Source organism: Corticium candelabrum, chromosome 5 (genome assembly GCF_963422355.1).
Source record: "Corticium candelabrum chromosome 5, ooCorCand1.1, whole genome shotgun sequence".
Taxonomy (NCBI): Eukaryota; Metazoa; Porifera; class Homoscleromorpha; order Homosclerophorida; family Plakinidae; genus Corticium; species Corticium candelabrum.
In genome coordinates this window covers 3,497,092-3,516,589 of record NC_085089.1, presented here as the reverse complement: position 1 = coordinate 3,516,589, position 19,498 = coordinate 3,497,092, and the positions used below count along the sequence as shown (strand labels likewise).

Here is a 19,498-nt window from a genome sequence, read left to right as displayed (position 1 = left end):
AGTGTTTCTGCGCATGCTCTAATTTGCAGTATGGGCCAGGGGTTAGCTTCGAACATTCCGTATGAGGTACAGGAAAAATATGATTGTTTGGATAAAAAGACGGTGTGGTCAGTTCATAAAGGAAAGAAGAAGGTACTGCTATTTTACTTACATCCTTTGTGTCTTCAAAAAGTCGTTGCGTGCTTCTCCTTGCAGGCTGATAATCAACCGGTAACTGTATTCGTATACGACGTAAAGTCTGGCACGGATGATCAAGTTGGTCGCCAGATACTGTACAGTACATGTATGCGTAGCATTTAGCCAGATTCTCGTTTAGAAAGCCAGAAGCATACTCCATGCATGCTTGCTACATGCCTATACTTGTCTGTTGCTAGTGATATGTTGATATCTGTATGTTCAGTAATACAGTATTTACCTACCGTATTTTCATGTTTAGCCTTTGTCCCTTTGTTTTTCTAAGTAAACGTTGTGTTTAATAAGAGCTGCTTCCATGCAAATATACGTTACACTGAAGTAAAGTTACGACACATGTAGTAAGACCTCTCTGAAATAAATAGTATCTCTACTTGAATGCATGACCTTAACTGTTAATTATGACACATTAGGTTATCCAAAGTACAGTTCCTGCCATAATTATTGAGACTCTTCCGGTTTTGCCGAAGTCTTGCCGAAGACCACGTAAATTTAGAATATAGCTACAAACTAACAAACCAAATAGCGAGAAACACATGCCATACATACAAAAGCATGTATTCTGAGTCAGCATGCAGCTGAGTTAGATCGTAGTCATCAACTAGATGTATGAGATTGGAAAGGTGTCTTCGCCACCGCCATGACAGCTGACAGAACACATTCTTCAGCGCACCTTCCAATTGTATCATAACTCTCGTCGTATTTGGGCTTTGGTAGACTGTAACACAACGTCTCTTGTTACGAAAAGCGAAACAGACTAAACGTTTGGGAGGCATTAGCACCACAGGCATAATGGATTTAGTGAGAACATCAACTCAACTCTATCATTCATACTACATGAGAGTTTGTTTGAAACTGCAAAATCTTTCTATCCCAACGGTTGGAGGCTGCAACAGGACAATTCACCAGCTGACAGTGTCACAGGTCTAGAAGAACGAAAGATCGAGTTTCTCACTAAACGTGTGGGAGGGTCTTAGGCGATTGGTATCCAAAACTATTTTATGCATATATGATAGCCGTCTAGATCAATGTATTGCAAATGGTGGAGGTCGTACTAAATATTGATAGTGCAAACTTTTGTCATTGGTCTCACTCTTGCGTAGTTTTAGACATTGTTCTTGAATGCCAGACAATCTAGAGAATCATCTCTCCTACTCTGAAAGCAAGGGAATGTTTTCTGCAGACAGCTGCTAACAAAGTTGGTGCCATGTGTGACACTCTCCTGCCGCACCAAAAGAGTCTCAATAATTATGGCAGAAACTGTAAATGCAATATTAGCTTGCATTTCATATTCCTCAGTTTAGAGCTCAGGCAGCTACTCAGTTTTAGGGACCCTGCTGGGAAAACAAGGCTGTGGGCATTTACTGTTGTCCACAGGCGCCCAGCAGTGACAAGACACGAAATGGGAGGAACCTGTTTATGTCATGCATGGAAATTAACATATCAACACGCAACAGAAATCACTAGTCTGAGTCTGCATCATACTCTATGTCAGAGTGATCTGTATTAGAGCAAGCTTCATTGACCTCTTAGACTATAGTAACAGTGCTTTTGTTTGTGAGGTGTTGATGGCTTGGACCGGTGGCAATACAGGGGGAGACCCAGTACTTAGTTCTCGTAACATTGTTCAGGACCCGACAGCTAAACAAGGACAGCTGTAATACAGAGCCGTTGCAGCTACAAAATGAGGAAATGTGATATTTCAACTAAGCAGAAAATGGGAGCAATATGAGCATGCGCCAAACAGAAAAATGAAGCAGGACTGGCAAATTATTGGATGAATGACATGCTAAATGCGTTTGACACACCTTGAACTGCTTTAGCTCTGTTGTATAATTAGAAAAAAAGTTTATACGGTATCTACTGTGTCTAGTGGCAGAATAATCAAAATAATACCAGGTTTTCATAAGTCCTCCACAAGAGCACAGCTTAGTATATTGGAGTTTGGCAATATGATGTTGTAACTAGCCAGGCAGTGTCTCAAAGTTTTTTAGTTTGCTAGGCAAAGTTTATTTTGCTAATTCAATGTTAGTCAGTTATGTCTTTCATTGTGTCTCTTGTTTGAGAATCGACCGTAAAACTAGAGCATACTAATAGCATTCAGTTCCATCAATGAATGCAAGTGCTTGACATAGTACAGATCAACGATGGGACATTGTCATAGCTGTTGTCTATACCATCAACAGACTCTGCCTGTTAGATACATTTGTGTGGAATAAAGATGTGTTGAGTTTGTCTATTGCTTGTTTGTAAATGCATTGGTACTGTACTGACTTTTATCTTCAACTACATTTATTGAATGAAACAAATCATTGTCATCTTCTGAAATGAGTAGAGATTAACTTGAAGGGACTATCATTATGATAGAAAGTATTTGACTGGAGTGTTGATTGCCAGAGAGGGCAACAAATCAAGAAATAACTACTTGAAACAAACAAGTGATAAGACATATGCTAGGGAATCTCAAGGTGATCTTATGAAATAGATCTGAAGACACTGGCCACAAGAAGCTGACAACAATTGAATGGAAGAATAAGCTTGTGATTGGAATAATATGTAGTTAATGCACAAGCTGCTTGCAGTTTCTCTGAACAAACAAGTAGAAAAATCGACCAAGGCAGTCTCAAGAGGCTATGCAGATAACAATATTTGGGAATTCTTATCATTATTGTTTGGAATTGATGTGATGTGGAACAGCAATCGGTAGGGATGGCACCGATAGTTAATAATAATCCTGATTTTTACTTTGGGATAGCATAGCTCTGAAATGCTTTCATAAAATGCCACAATTTTTATATCATCTTGTGTGGCTTCGCAGGGGTCATGGCCTTTGACTATACCTTTGGCACTAGCACGTTCGGACGACATTGGGACGACGTTGTTACTGTGAAATCTGACACGCCATTTGCCACGCCTTTCTCTGCGTGTGACATACTACACGTAGTAGAGTCGCATGCATTCACAAAACTGGAGTGCCGATGACTTGTCAGTTTGGATCTTCGTTTTGCTCACAGGATTTTCGTGTCACTTACAGGATCTTTGCTTTCCCATTCTTTGCTTGTTACTTGAAGTGCCTGTCGATTTACATTGGCTGGTACTAATGAAACGTTACTTCTGTGTAGAATATTAGAGTAGCAGCATTAACGTAGCAGTCTAAGGAATTAATTATCAAATATACTACAATATGAGTTGTCACAATGCATGTGTTTCTATAAATAGGATATGAACAAGCATACAAGAATATTTATGTAATAAATAAAAACAAAGTAGGGATGACTGCGTACTTTAAGCTAGTGCTTGAAGAAATAGGGGTCGAAACTTTTGCAGACAAGTACAGTCGTGTGTCACTTATCCGAAGCTGGTCACATGGGTGATCACGTGGCTGGTCAGCTGCATACGTGCATGTACATGTACATTCACGTGCATATCAGTTGTTTCTTGAGACAAGTTTGAGAGCGAGTTCAAGTGTTTCTTCTCGTTGTACTCTACATTCATCTACATCTACATTCAGTATACCCAATGTGGAAAAATGCCGTATAATATGATCGATAGTTGAGTTCATAACAGCTTCAGTTATCCAACATTTTCACTTGTCCCAAGGGGTCGGATAAGTGACACACGACTGTACTCATACTTTACATCTGAAACCAATCTCCCACAATTAAATCCCTACTTCACTCTGTTTGCTTTCAAGGTGGCTGCTTGGATAGGAGTGAAGTAGAGATTTAATTGTGGGAGATTGGTTTCAGATGTAAAGTATGAGTACTTGTCTGCGAAAGTTTCGATCCCTATTTCTTCAAGCACTAGCTTGAAGTACGCAGTCATCCCTACTTTTTTTTATTTATTACATAAATATTTTTGTATTCTTTGTATGTATGTGGTATGACCTACAGTGACCCCACTTGAGCAGAGTATTTATGCAGTTGGGTAAGTACCACGTATTTTAATACCTTTTAAGGTAATTACTTGTAGTTGAAGTATTTTGCGGTTTGGCCAATTCACACAACACTCAACAATGCTACTGTACTGTTGGTTGGAAATTGACTGTTGTCTGATTAATTGTTACTAGGATTAATATTGATGTACTCAATACAACCACTAAAGTCTTCTTTTAGTCCCGGGGCCCATCCCACAAAAGTCGTTTCTTTCGTGTACTTTTGTTGCAGCCGAGAGTACGAGTTAGTTTTGACATTTTCAACTGCTTTGATGTATTTTTAGAAACATTTTCGTAGTGTTTTAGTTCGCTTACCGGTGTCCCAAGTTCTCGTTTTGAAACTAGCACGTTTTCTAAGGAAAGGTTCCTTATATAATGACAACCATGCAACTGCAAACTCGCTTACATGCAACGCACGCTTATGAAATTTGTCTGGTATACGAGTACAAACATAGTTGATGTAATGATGTAACGAAGTAATGTCGAATACGGATGTGGAACAACGACACGAGCCAGATGTGAGCTTATTCAACCCGGATGTGAGATCATGTGTGATGATGACTCATTCTGGATACGAAGAAAGCAAAATTAGCATCTTCACCTTGACTGCATACGGCAAATGCTTCCATGGTTTTTGCGTATGACCGTATAAACTACAGCAGGTACTTATCACTTTACTGGTGCCAAATGACGACGTTGCCTGTCTCTCATCCTGAAGTGTACAAGAAAATTTTGGATGAAGAATTTGGCGTTCAGCGAAGTCACGTTCCTTTTAGTCAGGTACCAGTTGATCAAACCATCAAACAAACGGTCAATCGACATACAAAAACTAAGGGAGGAATCATAGGTTACAGTCGAAACCCAACTGCTGTCCAATGCTGGATGATCAATGCTCATCAGAGAACAGCAATTACAAGCAGATGTTGAGAAATGGCAGGTCTAGAATATACAGAGACCACCAATCATCAAGACTGCTCACCCAGTCGAATTGCGAAAGACAAATATCCGTTGAGAGTCTAATGAAAACGTTTTTGGCTGTTTCGACTGTTTTTCCGGAGAATGGGTCTGCTCTCTATAATATCGTATCTGGTGTTGTAGCAGACAAAGATGTTCAACGCGATCTCACTGAAGCTCATCGAATAGGTGACACTAAATTTGTTGAATTTGTGAAGTCTCGTCTGTCATCATCAGATGTGCTATTTTATGATCCAATTAATAAACTAAAGTTGAAAATGTTTTTTTCTCTTTTGAAAACTAAAGCAATTAAATCACTGGACGTGAAGTGATAGTACAAGCAGACCGTGACCTATTTTCACGACTTCTAATTGTGGCACAATACCGTGCTCTTGACATCAAAGATGTTCTTCGATACGAACTCGGTCCAATGCCATGGTCACTTGCTTCTGTTAACGGGAGTCTGGTAAAACAAACAAGGCAAAATTAATGGAATGTATGGAAAAGAACACTTTACCTCTTGAGCAAATTCCACCTAATGCGGCAGTGATGATTGATGCAATGGCTATTTTACAGAAATATTACCAGTCCACCAACTACTTTCCTCGACTTGGCAACTAAGATCTTTGATAAGATAACTGCACAAGGCTAGAAAAGAGTTGACTTTGTGACGGACCAATATCCAGATCTGAGCATAAAAACGTATGAAAGGAGGTCAAGAGGTCGACAGGGGCTCCTGAAGATCAAAATTGACAATCAGTCTAAAAAATGTCCTCTGCAATGGAAGAAGTTTCTGTCGGTCAATTCCAACAAAAGAAATCTAGTAACATTTCTTGCCTCAGAATGGAGAGAAAACGTGTATGCTGAACGACTAAAACATTGCCAGCTGTTTATAGCTCACGGCACAAAGTGCAGTCTAGTGACCAGTGGTGATGGACGAGTAGTTGAAGCAACTGATGTCTCCTCTCTGAAGTGCTCACACGAAGAAGCTGATACGAGATTAGTGTTGCACGCCGCCCATGCGGAAAGATGTGGGTATGAATCTATTGTAATACAATCACCAGACACATGTCGCTGTAATTGTTTGCACTCTTAGTTGCCACTTCAAGGCGTCGCTATACTTTCTGACAGGCACAAAAGTGAGAACAAGAATTGTTGACATCAATGCCATTAGAAAAGATCTTGGTGATGACCTGTCTGATTGTCTTATTGAGTTGCATGCACTGACTGGCTGTAACAGCACCAGCGCTTTTAATTAAGCAATGTGGGGAAAAAACTGCATTTTCTGTTCTCAACAAAAATATTAATGACATAAAGTACAAAGATATTGCACGCCTCGGAGTACAATTTCAAGTTACTGATGATTTGTTTACAGCATGTGAGACATTTGTTTGCAGATTATATGGATCTGATTGTACCAGCGTAGATGAGTGCTGATATCAGCTATTCTCACTGAAATGTGCATCTGGTGAAAATCTACCACCAACAGAAGATGCTCTAAGAAAACATGTTCAGCAAGCAAGTTATCAAGCTGTCGTTTGGGTCAGAGCTCTAGACCCCGACCCAAACGTTTCTTCTCCATGTGCAGGCAATGGATGGAAAATATACAAGGAAGAACTGACTGTGGACTGGATGGAAAACAACCCTGCACCAGAAGAAATACTTCAACTTGTTCATTGTCAGTGCCAAACTGGTTGTGAGTCGGCTCGGTGTTGCTGCCTTCGTGCAAAAATGTCTTGCACAAACGCTTGCAGATGCCAGAATTGCAGCAATACAAAAGAAACAGAAAGAGAGTTTGATGAAGAAGACTCTGAAGATAGTGAAGAGTAGTCGATTTGTTTTGTTATTATTCGTATAATATATAAGGCATACGCATAGCAAAATTAGTTAAATAAGCAAACCGTAAATGTAAACTAATCTTTTTAACTGTTAGATTTATTGCTAGTACAGCAGCAGTATATTTCACTATTTTCAGTTACACTGGAAGCCGCTAAAACGAAGAAAATGCAGAGCAGCGGCTTGTTGCTATGGTAATGCTTAGCGCACTAGCGTCTTGCAAGACAGTCGCTAGAAATTGACTTTCGAACACTTCTTTGAAAACAAAAATCAACTTTTCTTGCTTTCAACGGCTTAGAGAACAGCTTCCAAATGTTCAGATTTAACTCGTACTTTCGGACGCAACAAAAGTAATCGCTTTTCATGCGTGGGCCCGGGACTATTTCTCTACTTTGGTGCTACAGGTTGAGACATCATACTTAGAAACATTGAAACCTACTAGCAAGAGAATAATTACAGCAGTTTCAGTAGGTGTTTATACTTTTGATATTGTCAGTTAGATTTAACACTGTTGGAACAAAGTACAAAGTTAATGGTTTTTGACTTAGTGCATTTGCACAGAGCAGCAAGATGCACTCATTGCTTGTAAGGTGGCTACATTGTAAGTTTTCTTTAATAGCCTTTCTTGAACAAACAAAACATTAGTGTAAGTACAATAACTTTTTATGGCAGAACTATAGATGGGTAGTCAGTAGATGTGCAGTTACAAACGTAGGTTTTTAAATAGATCTAAGTTTGATGTACATGTAAAATATATAGTTAGATGCAAGTTGAATTGTTTTAATTACTTTCATGTGTCTTACATTGTTTTTAGTTGAAAGTTGCAAATGAAGCATACCGGAAGCTGAAGACATTTAGGCACCCTAATGTGGTGACATTCGTGGACGGTATACAGGTAATTGCAACAGATTATAGGCAAACATATTTCTGTTTTTGTGTTGGCCATAGTTTTACTAATAGCCCGTCTACATGAGCATTTGTCGCTTTGGAAGGCACGTGTAAACGCAGGCTGAGTCATGCCGAGCTGTGACAAGCTGAGCCAGTATGGATTGGCATTTCTAGACAAGCCAGCCTGGGCTGACTCGGGTCAGGTATGTCGTGTAAAATGCTACTCATGCTGGGATGGGAGCCACGCTTGCTCATTTTATACAAAATGTACTTTTCTGGAGAAGTATTAAATTGAAAATAACAAGTGGCCACGCAATGACTGCAAGGAACAAATTTCTTGAACTTTGTTGCTGCAACCGTTGACTGGCAGCAGAGCTACACTTCTAAATAGGACGTCATTTCACAAATGTTTTACAAATTTTCTGATTTGACTGTTGTAAAACCATAGAGAAGAATATTTGAGCAGCTTCACTTCTATCCATTGCGAGCGTGAGAAAATGCAAGTTATAGCAATTCAAAGTATATATAGCGCACGCTAAAAACACGCCTATCAGAAGCATTGGCTTGATTCTAAAAGAGTGCATCGTGTAAACGCAGGCTGGCAAGCTAGGCTGGAACGGCTCGGCTCGGCTCAGCTGGCTATGCATGCTCGTGTAAACACAGTATAAGTTGTCTAAACAAACGTTTGTGACAAAGCTATTCGACCATGCATTTAGTAGTAGTCGTAACTGGTAATTGAAGATGTGTTTACACCCTTGCTTCCATAGCTATGAGCCTTCTGAAAACCACAACGAGGTAACAATTGTTGCCAGAATTATGAATTTAGATGCCATTTTGCTTCTAAGCACGCTACTTGTAAAATATATCTAAAATTGTACAAAGCAACTGTTGTTCATGTGACCATAAAGTTTGCGACACCGCTAAAATATTCTGTAATCGTCACTGTAACAAGAGTAATTATTTGCGAAGCATAAATGTCGCTCTTGGTTATGTAATGTTAGGTTGCTGTGTAAATGTTGTAATCCATGAAAGCGATTAATTTTGCGTTTAGCAGTTGCAGACAGGTAAGTTCTTTCCAATGCAAACATTAATTACACTGTTCTGGTAAAAATGCTCCTTTGTGAATGTTTGGCATATTGATTGGCAGTTCGTCCATTGTCTTTGTTTGCCATGTATGATAAATTGCAAATACTGCTGCGTGATTGGACCGCACTAAAGGCATGGCACATCGTTAAGCATGACAGACATAGCCAGTCAGCCAGCTACGTAGTCACAAACCCACAAACTGGAAGTCAGTTCAGCCTTGACGTTTTTGAGTACGTTAACTCGCTAAGTCACCTGTAAAAGTGCCGTTTCTTATGGCTCATAGCTGAAATTTAACATCTTAAAGAGTTTTTTACACTTCACACAATAGTCATTTTTTAGCTATGTGTTTTATGTAATGTGCGGGAGTGTGCAATGATGTGTGAAATGTACCGTATGTGATTGTCAGGGTATACATGGGGCGTTTTTGCAATCACTATGTCACTTGGTAGTTGTTGAAGCTATTTGGAATAGCAGCACGTAGTAATTAGGTTGTTTCTAAACAAACACAGGTGCTTCATTGTTTGCGGTCTCAACCCAAAGTTACAAGATAAAGTAGTTGCATGGATAGGTTGAATTGTATTGTGTGCGTCATAGTCCATTTGAAATACGTGATCGGATCTAGTAGGCGGTGTCTGCTACAGGAAACAGAGTGATTGCTAATGAATACAGCCAAAACGTGCTTGAATGATATTGGACCAGCACAAAACTTAGCGAAAGTACAGTTCAGGTACATTCAGTCACGTTCAAAGTTTCAAATAGTTCGTAATCGTTGTTTAGTATGCGTTTTTGCCAAGCATTTGTTCATTGTCAAAACCGGCATAGATTGCTGCTGATTGTTTAGGAAACGTGTCTACTGCTGCTAAATGTTAAGTAAATCTATTACAATACGTTTTATAGTTTCTCTCACTTTGTGAAATTCAGGCTACACACATAAACTTCTCTGGAAATGTGAGGGGTGCCACGCTCTAACAATTGCACCCATAGACGGTTAATTAATTTTTAGCAAGTGCCAGTGAGTGTGCAGCAGCTGCATGTTTCGTAGCCTAAAAGCTAGCAGCTGAGGGTTTAGCACTTTAGTGCTTCTTCATTGTGTCTAGTAGATGGTAGCTTATATTTATAGACTAGATCGGTGTGTGCCAAAGCTGGAGGCTACATGTGCAAGGCTGTAGTTATGGACTTGCTATTGCGTGTAAGAAGATCCGTTATGCTGTAGACTGGGAAATTTTGACAATGATGATATGTGGCAAAATGAAATTTTGACAAATATAGATTTTGATATACTGGTTATGTCAACGTATGATGTCGCCATCTGCTAGATGTACAAGGTATATTCTTTCTTTTGTGCTGTAGGTACTTTTTGAGGTGGGTAGTACATCAGAGTTTTGTATAAAGCACTACCCCCGTACCCAAGATGTATCCTTCAGCCACACATGTAGGGCTGCCACTCCTTTTTCTAGAAAAATGCGTAGGCTGCATGCACATGCAATGACCACACCCATGCCTACTTCCCGTAAACAGTATCTTAAAAACGTTCATGATTACAGTTAACTCAATAAAACAACACAATGATGATGATGATAATGTTAGATGATGATGTAATATCATGTGTCATCTAAATATATTGAATAACTTTAGTTTATCAAAGTTTGTCCAGTCACCAGTCACGATAAAGTGATACCTACACATTTCTGATAATTTTTCAGAAGTGATACTGGAGAACATCTAGACATACCAAGCACAAGGTGCTATAATACCGGTACTACTATAAACCCACAAATCAACGCAACATAATGCCTTTAGCCAGAGTTTAGAAGATTTGTTATTTCCAAGTCCATTGGAATTTGCAGTAGTGAATTTACATAGGCATTTCATATATTGCGTTAGGGATGAGAAGTGCTGTTTTACGTAAAATATGTAAAAATAAGAGTGACAGCCCTGCACATGAGGGCTTGAGTACGAGGCTAGCATTGCAATCTCATGGAGACAGGTGCAGCTGAAGTAATTTATTTCTTTAATTTAGTTAAAATAATTGATTTTTACACTGAAGTCATTTGTTAGAGTCTATGGAATCTTAGGAAGTTCAAATTTTTATCCATTGTTGTCATAATTACCACAACATCTGAAGCCATTTGGGTCAGTCCTATTGGTTAAGAGTTAACCTGCAAGAGAGAGACTGGCAATGCCATGATTGATACACTGTGGCAATGATGCATGGAAGAAACTTGCTGGGCATGTCTCAAGAAAATTTTGAACATCTATAGCTCTCTTTTCTTGCAGCAAAGCAGTACGATTTGATTGATCATCTCTTAAGGCAAGGCTACTGCTCAGATCTTCCTTATGGAGGTTTAGAGGTTTTTATCTTGAAATTTGAAGAGAAGTCCATTTTTGTCACTGGAAGTACTTGCACGTTTCCTTTGTGGCAACAAGTATGCACATGTGTAATGGGACATTTGAAATATATTGATGGATTTTAAATTTAACGGTTTACTTGTCAATCCCTAAATTGCCAAATTAAAACTGTTGCCAACTTATTCGGTCTACGGTAGTAACATCAGTTGCAGAGCAACTGTGTGGCATATCCAACAGCTCAAGCTAGAAATACAATCAAACCAATAGCAATGACAAAAACAGTATGAAGAATACAACAGACCACCAAGTGGCACTTGTTGTTTGTCTGTTTGTTTCGTTGTCTATATCTGTCTGTCAATACATATATTTTCATAAATGAACTATAGCACCATACCAATAGCTAATCTACGTGTCCATTACATCTAGTACACACATGAAGACTGACAAAAGCTGCACTGCATACTAGTTATTCACTACACATACACACACATACACACGCACGCGCGCACACACACACACACACACACACACACACACACACACACACACACATGTAGTGTGAAGGCATTCACAATATGCCGCTGTCCTATGATGTGGGCGGACGTGACACTACAGAACAGAATGGACTGCTCTCTGTCACATATTGAGAACTTGGCCTGTAGTTCTATTGTCCCATATATTTGTTCCTCAGCTATTTATGACAGCTCAAAACAGGAAGTGCAAGTGTTGGAACCCTAGCCCTTTGCGCTAAAGTGCATGCCGGATGAAACCAGTGAGAACTTCGACAAACGACCAGACGCATTGTATTACTATACTGCAGGACTGACATCAACATTTTCTAAGAGCATACACTAGCCTTTTACTGACTCCTCTTAGTGTATGTTTGGTATGCTTGTGGGAAATTTGAACAACCCCGACCCCTAAACTGAACATATGTTCAAAGTCCTATCTCATGTCCTTTTACTGTAATTTCATCTGTCAAGTACATTGTCCACTAACAAATGCTTTGGCCTGTGTGGATATGTAGGATGACACTACAGTGACAATGGTTACTGAGAAAGTTGTACCACTCGAGGAGTATATCAAGCAGGAAAAAGAAAATGAGTTTAACATCAGCTGGGGGATGCATCAAATTGTTGTCAGTGCACATGCATATTAAAATTCTATTTCTAAAAATTATTTTTTTGTTAGAAATGTTTGTATTTCTTGAACAATGATTGCAACTTGGTCCATGGCAATGTATGTGCTGCTTCTGTCTTTGTTGATGAAGCGGGTGAGTGGAAACTTGCTGGATTTGAGGCTACTCGTTCCCACACAGAGTCACCACTTCCTAAACTGTGGGAAAGTTTGAAGAAGTATGATCCTCCAGAATATTCTAAATCAACATTTTCAAGAAAGCCAGAGAAATGGTATGTGTATTCTGCCATATTGACATGACTGTATGTGTCTGTGTGCTTGATATGTGGTACTGTGTGATATATACCATAGACCTTGGGAATTTGGGCATATTATTCGAAAATGTCTGCTTTTAAATTTTGGTGAATATTAATTTTGGTGATACACGTGTTCTGTGAAACGTATGTTGTCACCAGATGTAACACGATATGCTTCTTTCTTCTGTGCTGCAGATCTGGCATTTAAGGCAGGTATTTGCATGCATGTGGAGACAGATGCAGCCCAACTAAGTGGGAGTTTATGGAAACTGACAAATATTGACAAATTTTGATTCTGGAGATTCACTGGTCAATTGCCAAATTTAAGAATTCCTCATTCTACGCCAATATAGATGTAGCGTTGTGCATGCTGTAATCAGATCTAATTACATTTGTGGACACTCATGAATGTGAGTTTCTGTTGTTCTGTCTTGCATCTCAAATGGGTTTAACAATAGCAGTATTAAAATGCTTGAGCGACAGTACACTACTTTCAATGACTTGGGGGGGGGGGGCTTTGGTGGTCTAGTGGCATAATCACTGGGCTGGCACATTGGGGCATGCTTAGTGGGATTTGGTCTTCATACTTTTATGTGCCAAGGATCGGTCCTTGCTACTGTAACTCAAGAGTTTTCTCTCTAAAGTTTTCCTTTCTCCTTAATTAAAGACCTCGCTTATCCAGTGTTTGGAAAGTTCTCAGAAGGGCGCGCCTGACTTGCAGGAACTCAGATGGTGACAAACCAGAGTTGCCACTTGGAAGACCAGCTACTAGCTGAAGGGTTATCTTTGTAGAGTAATGACTCTAATGTAGGATAGTTGTTTGTTTTCATTTGTTTGTTGACTTTGATTTGATACATTGTTTTGGCAATTTGGGTGCTTTCATGATAAAATGGAATGCCTACTGTCCCACTGCATGTTTGCTTTTAGATTCTACAAATAGTTATGGTGTTGTAAGGAAACCTATTAATATTCTTATTAAAGAGACATTAGGATGGTGTCAATTAATTAACATTTTGAATTTACTAAACTTAAAGTGCGTTCACGCATTAGAGAGACTGGTGGAATGTGGCCATTTGCGTGACAAAGATGTTGCCCTCCGGGCGGATATTGGTATCAATCGAAAGCTCTTCACTTGCCGGATCTAATTACACTCACTGTTGGGCTACAGAGACGTAGCTGAAGTTAATAGAGCCAATTTCCTGTATTTTAATGAGTTAGGGGGCAGAGAAAGGCGGGACTAAGGTGGGATTAGGGTTAATTGCATAAAGCTAAGTACATAATTGTTATAGCTAGCAGGCTGTTAACAGTAACCCAACACAGGAAACTTCCCAGTTGGGGTGTCAGCTAGCTAGGAAAGAGTGCGTCTAGGGTCTAGGGTCCATTTCTACTCTTCATCCTTGGAACTTTCAGTTTCAGACGACGACGAATCTTCTGATTCAGGACCAACTTCGAATTCAATAACCATCTGCTCTACAACGTCGTCTAACACACCGTGTATTGTCCTGTAATGCTTCTCCACCTTCTCACCTACGTGCCTCACGCAGTTTGCCCACTTTTCCACTGTAACGTTTGCTAGACCTTCTCTACACAGACGCTTGATGTTTTCCATCGTAAACCCACCAATCCCTGTGTTGTGCAGCATAACTGTAGGTCAAAGTCCTCAAATGGATGTCATCAATGCTCAAGAATGCATTAAATGGCTGGTCAGTTTGGTTCTGGTATGGTCAAATTAGTCAAGTTCTCGTGGTTTCCAGACGCTTCTCTGAGCCAGAAGTGAATGAGTGTATGTATCTGGTACTTAAAGCTGTTCCTAGAAGAGGCAACTGACACATACAACCAGTGAGCGCATAGAAACATCCAGGTCTGTTGTCATGGGTTATAGCAAAAGTGCAATTTTTAGTATATCATTGCATCATGAAGCAAACCGCGTTTCAAGCCAGCGAGGCAGCCAGAGGCAACACGTTCATAGGTACACTTTCACGTAACAATATAGTTACCTAGTTTGTCATTGACACCAAACGCTCTGAAACATAGATGCTAATTGCCTTCTGTGACAACATAACATCCATTTACACAAGCACTACGCCACGCCTTAGGGTGTACCCTACATTCCACCAGTCGCTCTAATTCATGGACGCACTTTAGTTGTTGGTGTCAATTCAATCAATGGAGAAGCTCCTATTTATGCAGCCAAAATGTGAAATGCAGAGCTACAATAACACTTCTAGTTTACATATAAAGTCTTTGCAGTAATTCAGTTTTTGTCAGTACTGTTGTAGCAGTCTGGATATCTTTCATCTCTATTGGCACAGGCATTTAGTTTATCAATTACAAATTTTGTAATAGAACATTTTGTGCGTGTCAAATAGGTCTTGGGATATGTGGGGTTTAGGCTGCCTTATCTGGGAGGTGTACAATGGCTGTCTACCACAACCGTCATCACTGAAGATTGTTTCCAAGGTGATCGACTGAGTCATGTTTACGTGGCATATGATTGTTTAATTATAAGGGCTATTCCAATAGATCCCAAAATCCCTTGTAACACACTACTGTGAATTAGTAAGCGCCAATCCCAGATCAAGACCTGATCCATTGCATTTCTTAGAGGATTGCAAGGCAGATGGACATTTCCTAGCAAATCACTTTGTAAAGATTAATTTGCAACTGGAGGAGCTGCAGGTATGTCAGCTTTATATTGTGAAACTTGGAATTTGCCATACATTTTTGTTGTAGTTTATGGAGGAAAGTAAGAGATCATCACTGTTTACTACACTGAACAACGAGCTGGACAGTTTCCCCCAGAAATTTTGTCAACATCGAATTTTGCCACTGCTGATAAATGCATTTGAATTTGGAGGAGCTGGTACATCTGTGTTGCCTCCTCTCTTTCGGGTTAGTTTCATGATTGCAGGAACAAGTTGATTAGTTGGATTGAGTCAAGTTTGAATATCTGTGAATATAGAAGATCTAACATTCATTTTAGCCTTTTTCCGACACAGTACTATTTGAGCTGGTTACTGCCTATGCATAGTACTGTCATTGTAGCAAGTTGTGTTGCCTGATACACAAACTTATTGGTCATTCCTGCTAGCGTCCTTGTCAAGGCAGTATGCTGATCATTGTTACTGAACACTAATCATGTGATCTTTTTCATTGATAACTTTCCTTTATTAAATTAAAATGCGTGAACAAAGCCAAGAATGATTTTTACAGCAACTTTAAGTATTCAAACTACACTTTTATGGGCATAGCAAATGCGAAGAAACTAATTCCATCTGTGCACTACCAAGGCCTAAAAGGTTTGCATTAATATCAGAGCACTGTTGTGAAAAGGAATCAGGTGTGTGGGTTAGCGTTGGAGCATGCATTCTCATTTAAAAAAAGCAATATGTATATTGGTTAGGTATGGTTGGGTTGATATTAAGTGGCATTTCTTTATCCAGCTTGGCAAATTGCTTGATGAAAACAGCTATCAGGCAAAAATTGTGCCTTGTGTGGTAAAGCTTTTCTCATCAACTGACAGAGCAACTAGAATAAACTTGCTTCAACAGGTAGTTTACTACTACTATACCCTTAACTGTGTTAAATTAAATTACAAGAAATGATTTGTTGCTTCTCCAGCTACGTGAATTTGCCGAACATTTGACTTGTGGAACTGTGGAAAAGGACATTTTTCCAAATGTTTCAACAGGATTTCTTGACACTGTTCCTGCCATGAGGGAGGCAACTATTAAGGTATCTTTCTTCTCATGAATCTTGTGGTCGCACATTGTGATTGTCTATTGTAGTCTATGATTCTGCTTGCACCAAAGCTTACTGAGAAGACAATAAACAACCAGTTGTTAAAACACTTTGCCAGATTGCAGATGGATGAACAGGTTGTGTTTGATCTTTAATTAAGAGTCCGCATGATGTGTATATGAAAATTTATTTTTTAAATTTTTTCACTCACCAGCCTGGCATAAGAACTAACACAACACTTTGTCTGGCAAAGATTGCACCATCTCTTAGCGAAAATGTAAGTACGACTGGTAAAAACACACACGCACACACACACACACACACACACACACACACACACACACACACGCACATCCATGCACACATATATGCACGAACACACACTTGCACAAATTGAGGTGAACCAAGTTGTGGTGTTTGCAGACTCGGCAAAAGGTGTTAGTGCCAGCATTTACTCGAGCACTTCGTGATTCATTTGTTCCTGCTCGAATTGCTGGTGTTTCGGCCATAATGACCACAAGAGATTACTACAAGCCAAATGATGTTGCAAATCGCCTATTGCCTGCAATTTGCTTGTTGACCCTTGATCCTAACAGAGATGTTCGAGTCAAGGTATGCATGATCCCAAGGATGTGGTACAGTATAATGATGAAAGATAAAACTTTTGACTTCACAGACATTCCAGGCAATGGAGCTGTTTCTGGAAAGACTTAAACTACTATCAGAGAATCCTGAGGCTGCTGTAATTCAAGGTACTGATGCACATAATATATTGTATTTCATACCTTTTTGAAGAAAGATGTTTGACCTTGTTAGGGTCTCAGTCCAGTGTTGTTGGTGCTGCTTCTTCTTGGGCTGGCTGGGCATACAGTTCGCTCACTTCGAAGCTGAACAAGAATCCTACTACATCAAATCCTGTTCCAAATGAAGGTTTATATCTACTTTATAATATTTTAGTGTACTAAATACTGTTGATGTTTGATTGCATCAATACATCAGCACAAACCCAGGCAAACACGACTAAAACAGATGAAGTCTCACCTCCAACAGAAGCTCAAGATGTAGATTCCATCAAGGCAAGCACTTTAGATAGTTACAAACTGATGATTGCTGCTTATGTTTCATATGCTGTAATAATCAGGATTCCAAGGTTACTAACAATCAGGATTATGATTCCAAGATAATGCAGAATCAAACTAAAGAAGAATCAGAGCATGATAGTGATGTGGGCGAGTGGGAGGATGATGGATGGTCAGTCAGTCCAGGTATGGAAAGTATAGCCCAATCTACAGAGCAGCAAACATCTAGCAGTAAGCCAAAGTCTGCTTCATCATTCTTTGATGATACGGGAGATTGGGGTTCCAAAGACAGCTGGAGTAACGAGTGGCCTACTCTTAGCCAACAACAACAACAAACAGTTAGTACACAACATGGAAAGACTCCATATGTAGGCAACTCAGGCACAGGATTTATCAGAGGTCAGTTGGGACATGACATCAACTGTAAAGGTAGATAATAATGATGAAATATCGTATAGATTCATCCCTTCCCTCCGCATCCTCCTTTTTCAGCAAGCCACTAGGCGACCAACCAACCAAGGCTTCACTCAAAGTATCCAGGAAACCATCAGCAAATGACTTGACTCAGAGTAGCGGCAACTTGGATAGCAGAGACGTTGGCTGGGAACCAGTGGACACTACTGTGACTAGCACTGCTACTCCAAAGTGTGAAAGCTCACAATGGAATGATGATAACTGGGACACAATAGAAACATCGGGATGGGAGTCAGGTCATCAAGTGAAGACAACGCAACAAGCAGGGAAACAGAGAACTCAAATGCTTCGAGAAGAACGACGATTAAGACAGCAAGCAGCCAAAGAGAAAAGAGCTGCAGAACCCAGACAATCGACAGCAATGAAATTAGGAGCACTGAAAAAGTCAGACTAGTAGACGCACAACTGCTATACGCGCAATGTTCTAATAATAGTATTGACATATTGACAATAGTTTAGCAGATTACATATTAAACAAAATCTGAGCAGCTGAGCTACCAGTACACCTCAGGAACCAATCAGCAAACTCTTGTCGTCAGTAAATGTGTACTCTGGTACGTTGAGATTCAATGGAGCTGGGCCTTTGCGTACTCTTCCCGAAGCGTCGTAGTGAGATCCATGGCAAGGGCAGAAGTAACCACCGAAGTCGCCTTGATGGGATATCGGTACACACCCAAGATGCGTGCACGTGGCCTCCACTACAAGCCAGTCGGATTTCGTCACTCTGTCTTCGTCTCGTTGAGGATCTCTCAAAGTGCTGATGTCAACTTGGCGTACGCCTTCAACTTCCTCCGGAGTTCGGTGCCGAACGAATACTGGCTTACCGCGCCAAATTATGGTCGAGCCTGTCCCTTCTGGTATCATCGATAAATTCACCTCGGTTGTGGCGAGTGCCCTTACGTCTGCAGAAGGATTCATCGTCGATAGATAGCTGCCTAGGAGATTCTTCACAAGATAAACGGCGACAACGCTTCCAGCCAGGATGAGGCCGTAATTTATCAGTCGACTTTCAACATCGGATTGTTGGCCGCCTCCCGTTCTGCGATAGGCAGAAAAGTCAGGAACTACGACATCCGTATGACTAGCGCGAGACTGAAGTCCCTCATGGGGGGATCGTTGACAAATGATCGGAGCTAATGCAACTGGCCGTGTAATAGAAGAGAAAACAGACGAAGTACGGCTCAACAGTGACGATGTTCTCAAACACCACATCTCAATAAGCCAAAGTCTGACACCTGAATGCGCATGCGTGGATTTGCTTGTTTTCTCCGTAGATTTACACGTTGTGCACAGGCCTAGGGTACAATACACTGACTCTATCTACTATGATGTAACATGTTGGACCCAATGTCCTACGTCTGTAAATAATTAGTGTACACGTACTTGCCGTGTAGCCTAGAGCGGTGTAGCCTAGCCTCGCGTAGCCAGACCGTCTCCTGCCGCGTCCAGAGCCCTAAACGACTTGGCTCTGAGCTAGGCTAGACCCAAATACGGTTCAGACCGTAGGCCAGAGCAGTATACCTATGGTATGG

The 19,498-nt window shown here is 40.3% G+C and overlaps 2 protein-coding genes across 3 annotated transcripts; one reads left to right on the top strand and one right to left on the bottom strand.

The window, feature by feature from the left end:
• The first annotated feature begins 23 nt into the window (after positions 1-23).
• Positions 24-18,360, top strand: LOC134180648 (N-terminal kinase-like protein). Of its 2 annotated transcripts, XM_062647843.1 has the most exons (18): positions 24-132; positions 196-255; positions 7,731-7,811; positions 12,267-12,377; positions 12,431-12,648; positions 15,042-15,132; positions 15,196-15,351; positions 15,406-15,564; positions 16,116-16,223; positions 16,294-16,407; positions 16,461-16,550; positions 16,628-16,690; positions 16,837-17,025; positions 17,090-17,165; positions 17,230-17,343; positions 17,413-17,489; positions 17,555-17,891; positions 17,951-18,360. In XM_062647843.1, exons 1-18 carry the CDS (start codon positions 31-33, stop codon positions 18,358-18,360), a joined length of 2,556 nt encoding a protein of 851 aa, XP_062503827.1. In that variant the 5' UTR covers positions 24-30. The 2 variants fall into 2 exon arrangements, with proteins under 2 accessions (XP_062503827.1, XP_062503828.1); XM_062647844.1 differs by lacking the exons at positions 24-132; positions 196-255; positions 7,731-7,811 and adding an exon at positions 7,877-8,007.
• On the bottom strand, positions 18,289-19,233 carry LOC134180649 (ubiquinol-cytochrome c reductase iron-sulfur subunit-like). Its single transcript, XM_062647846.1, has one exon. The coding sequence runs from the start codon at positions 19,176-19,178 to the stop codon at positions 18,474-18,476; it is 705 nt and encodes a 234-aa protein (XP_062503830.1). The 5' UTR covers positions 19,179-19,233; the 3' UTR covers positions 18,289-18,473.
• Between the last annotated feature and the right edge of the window lie 265 nt (positions 19,234-19,498).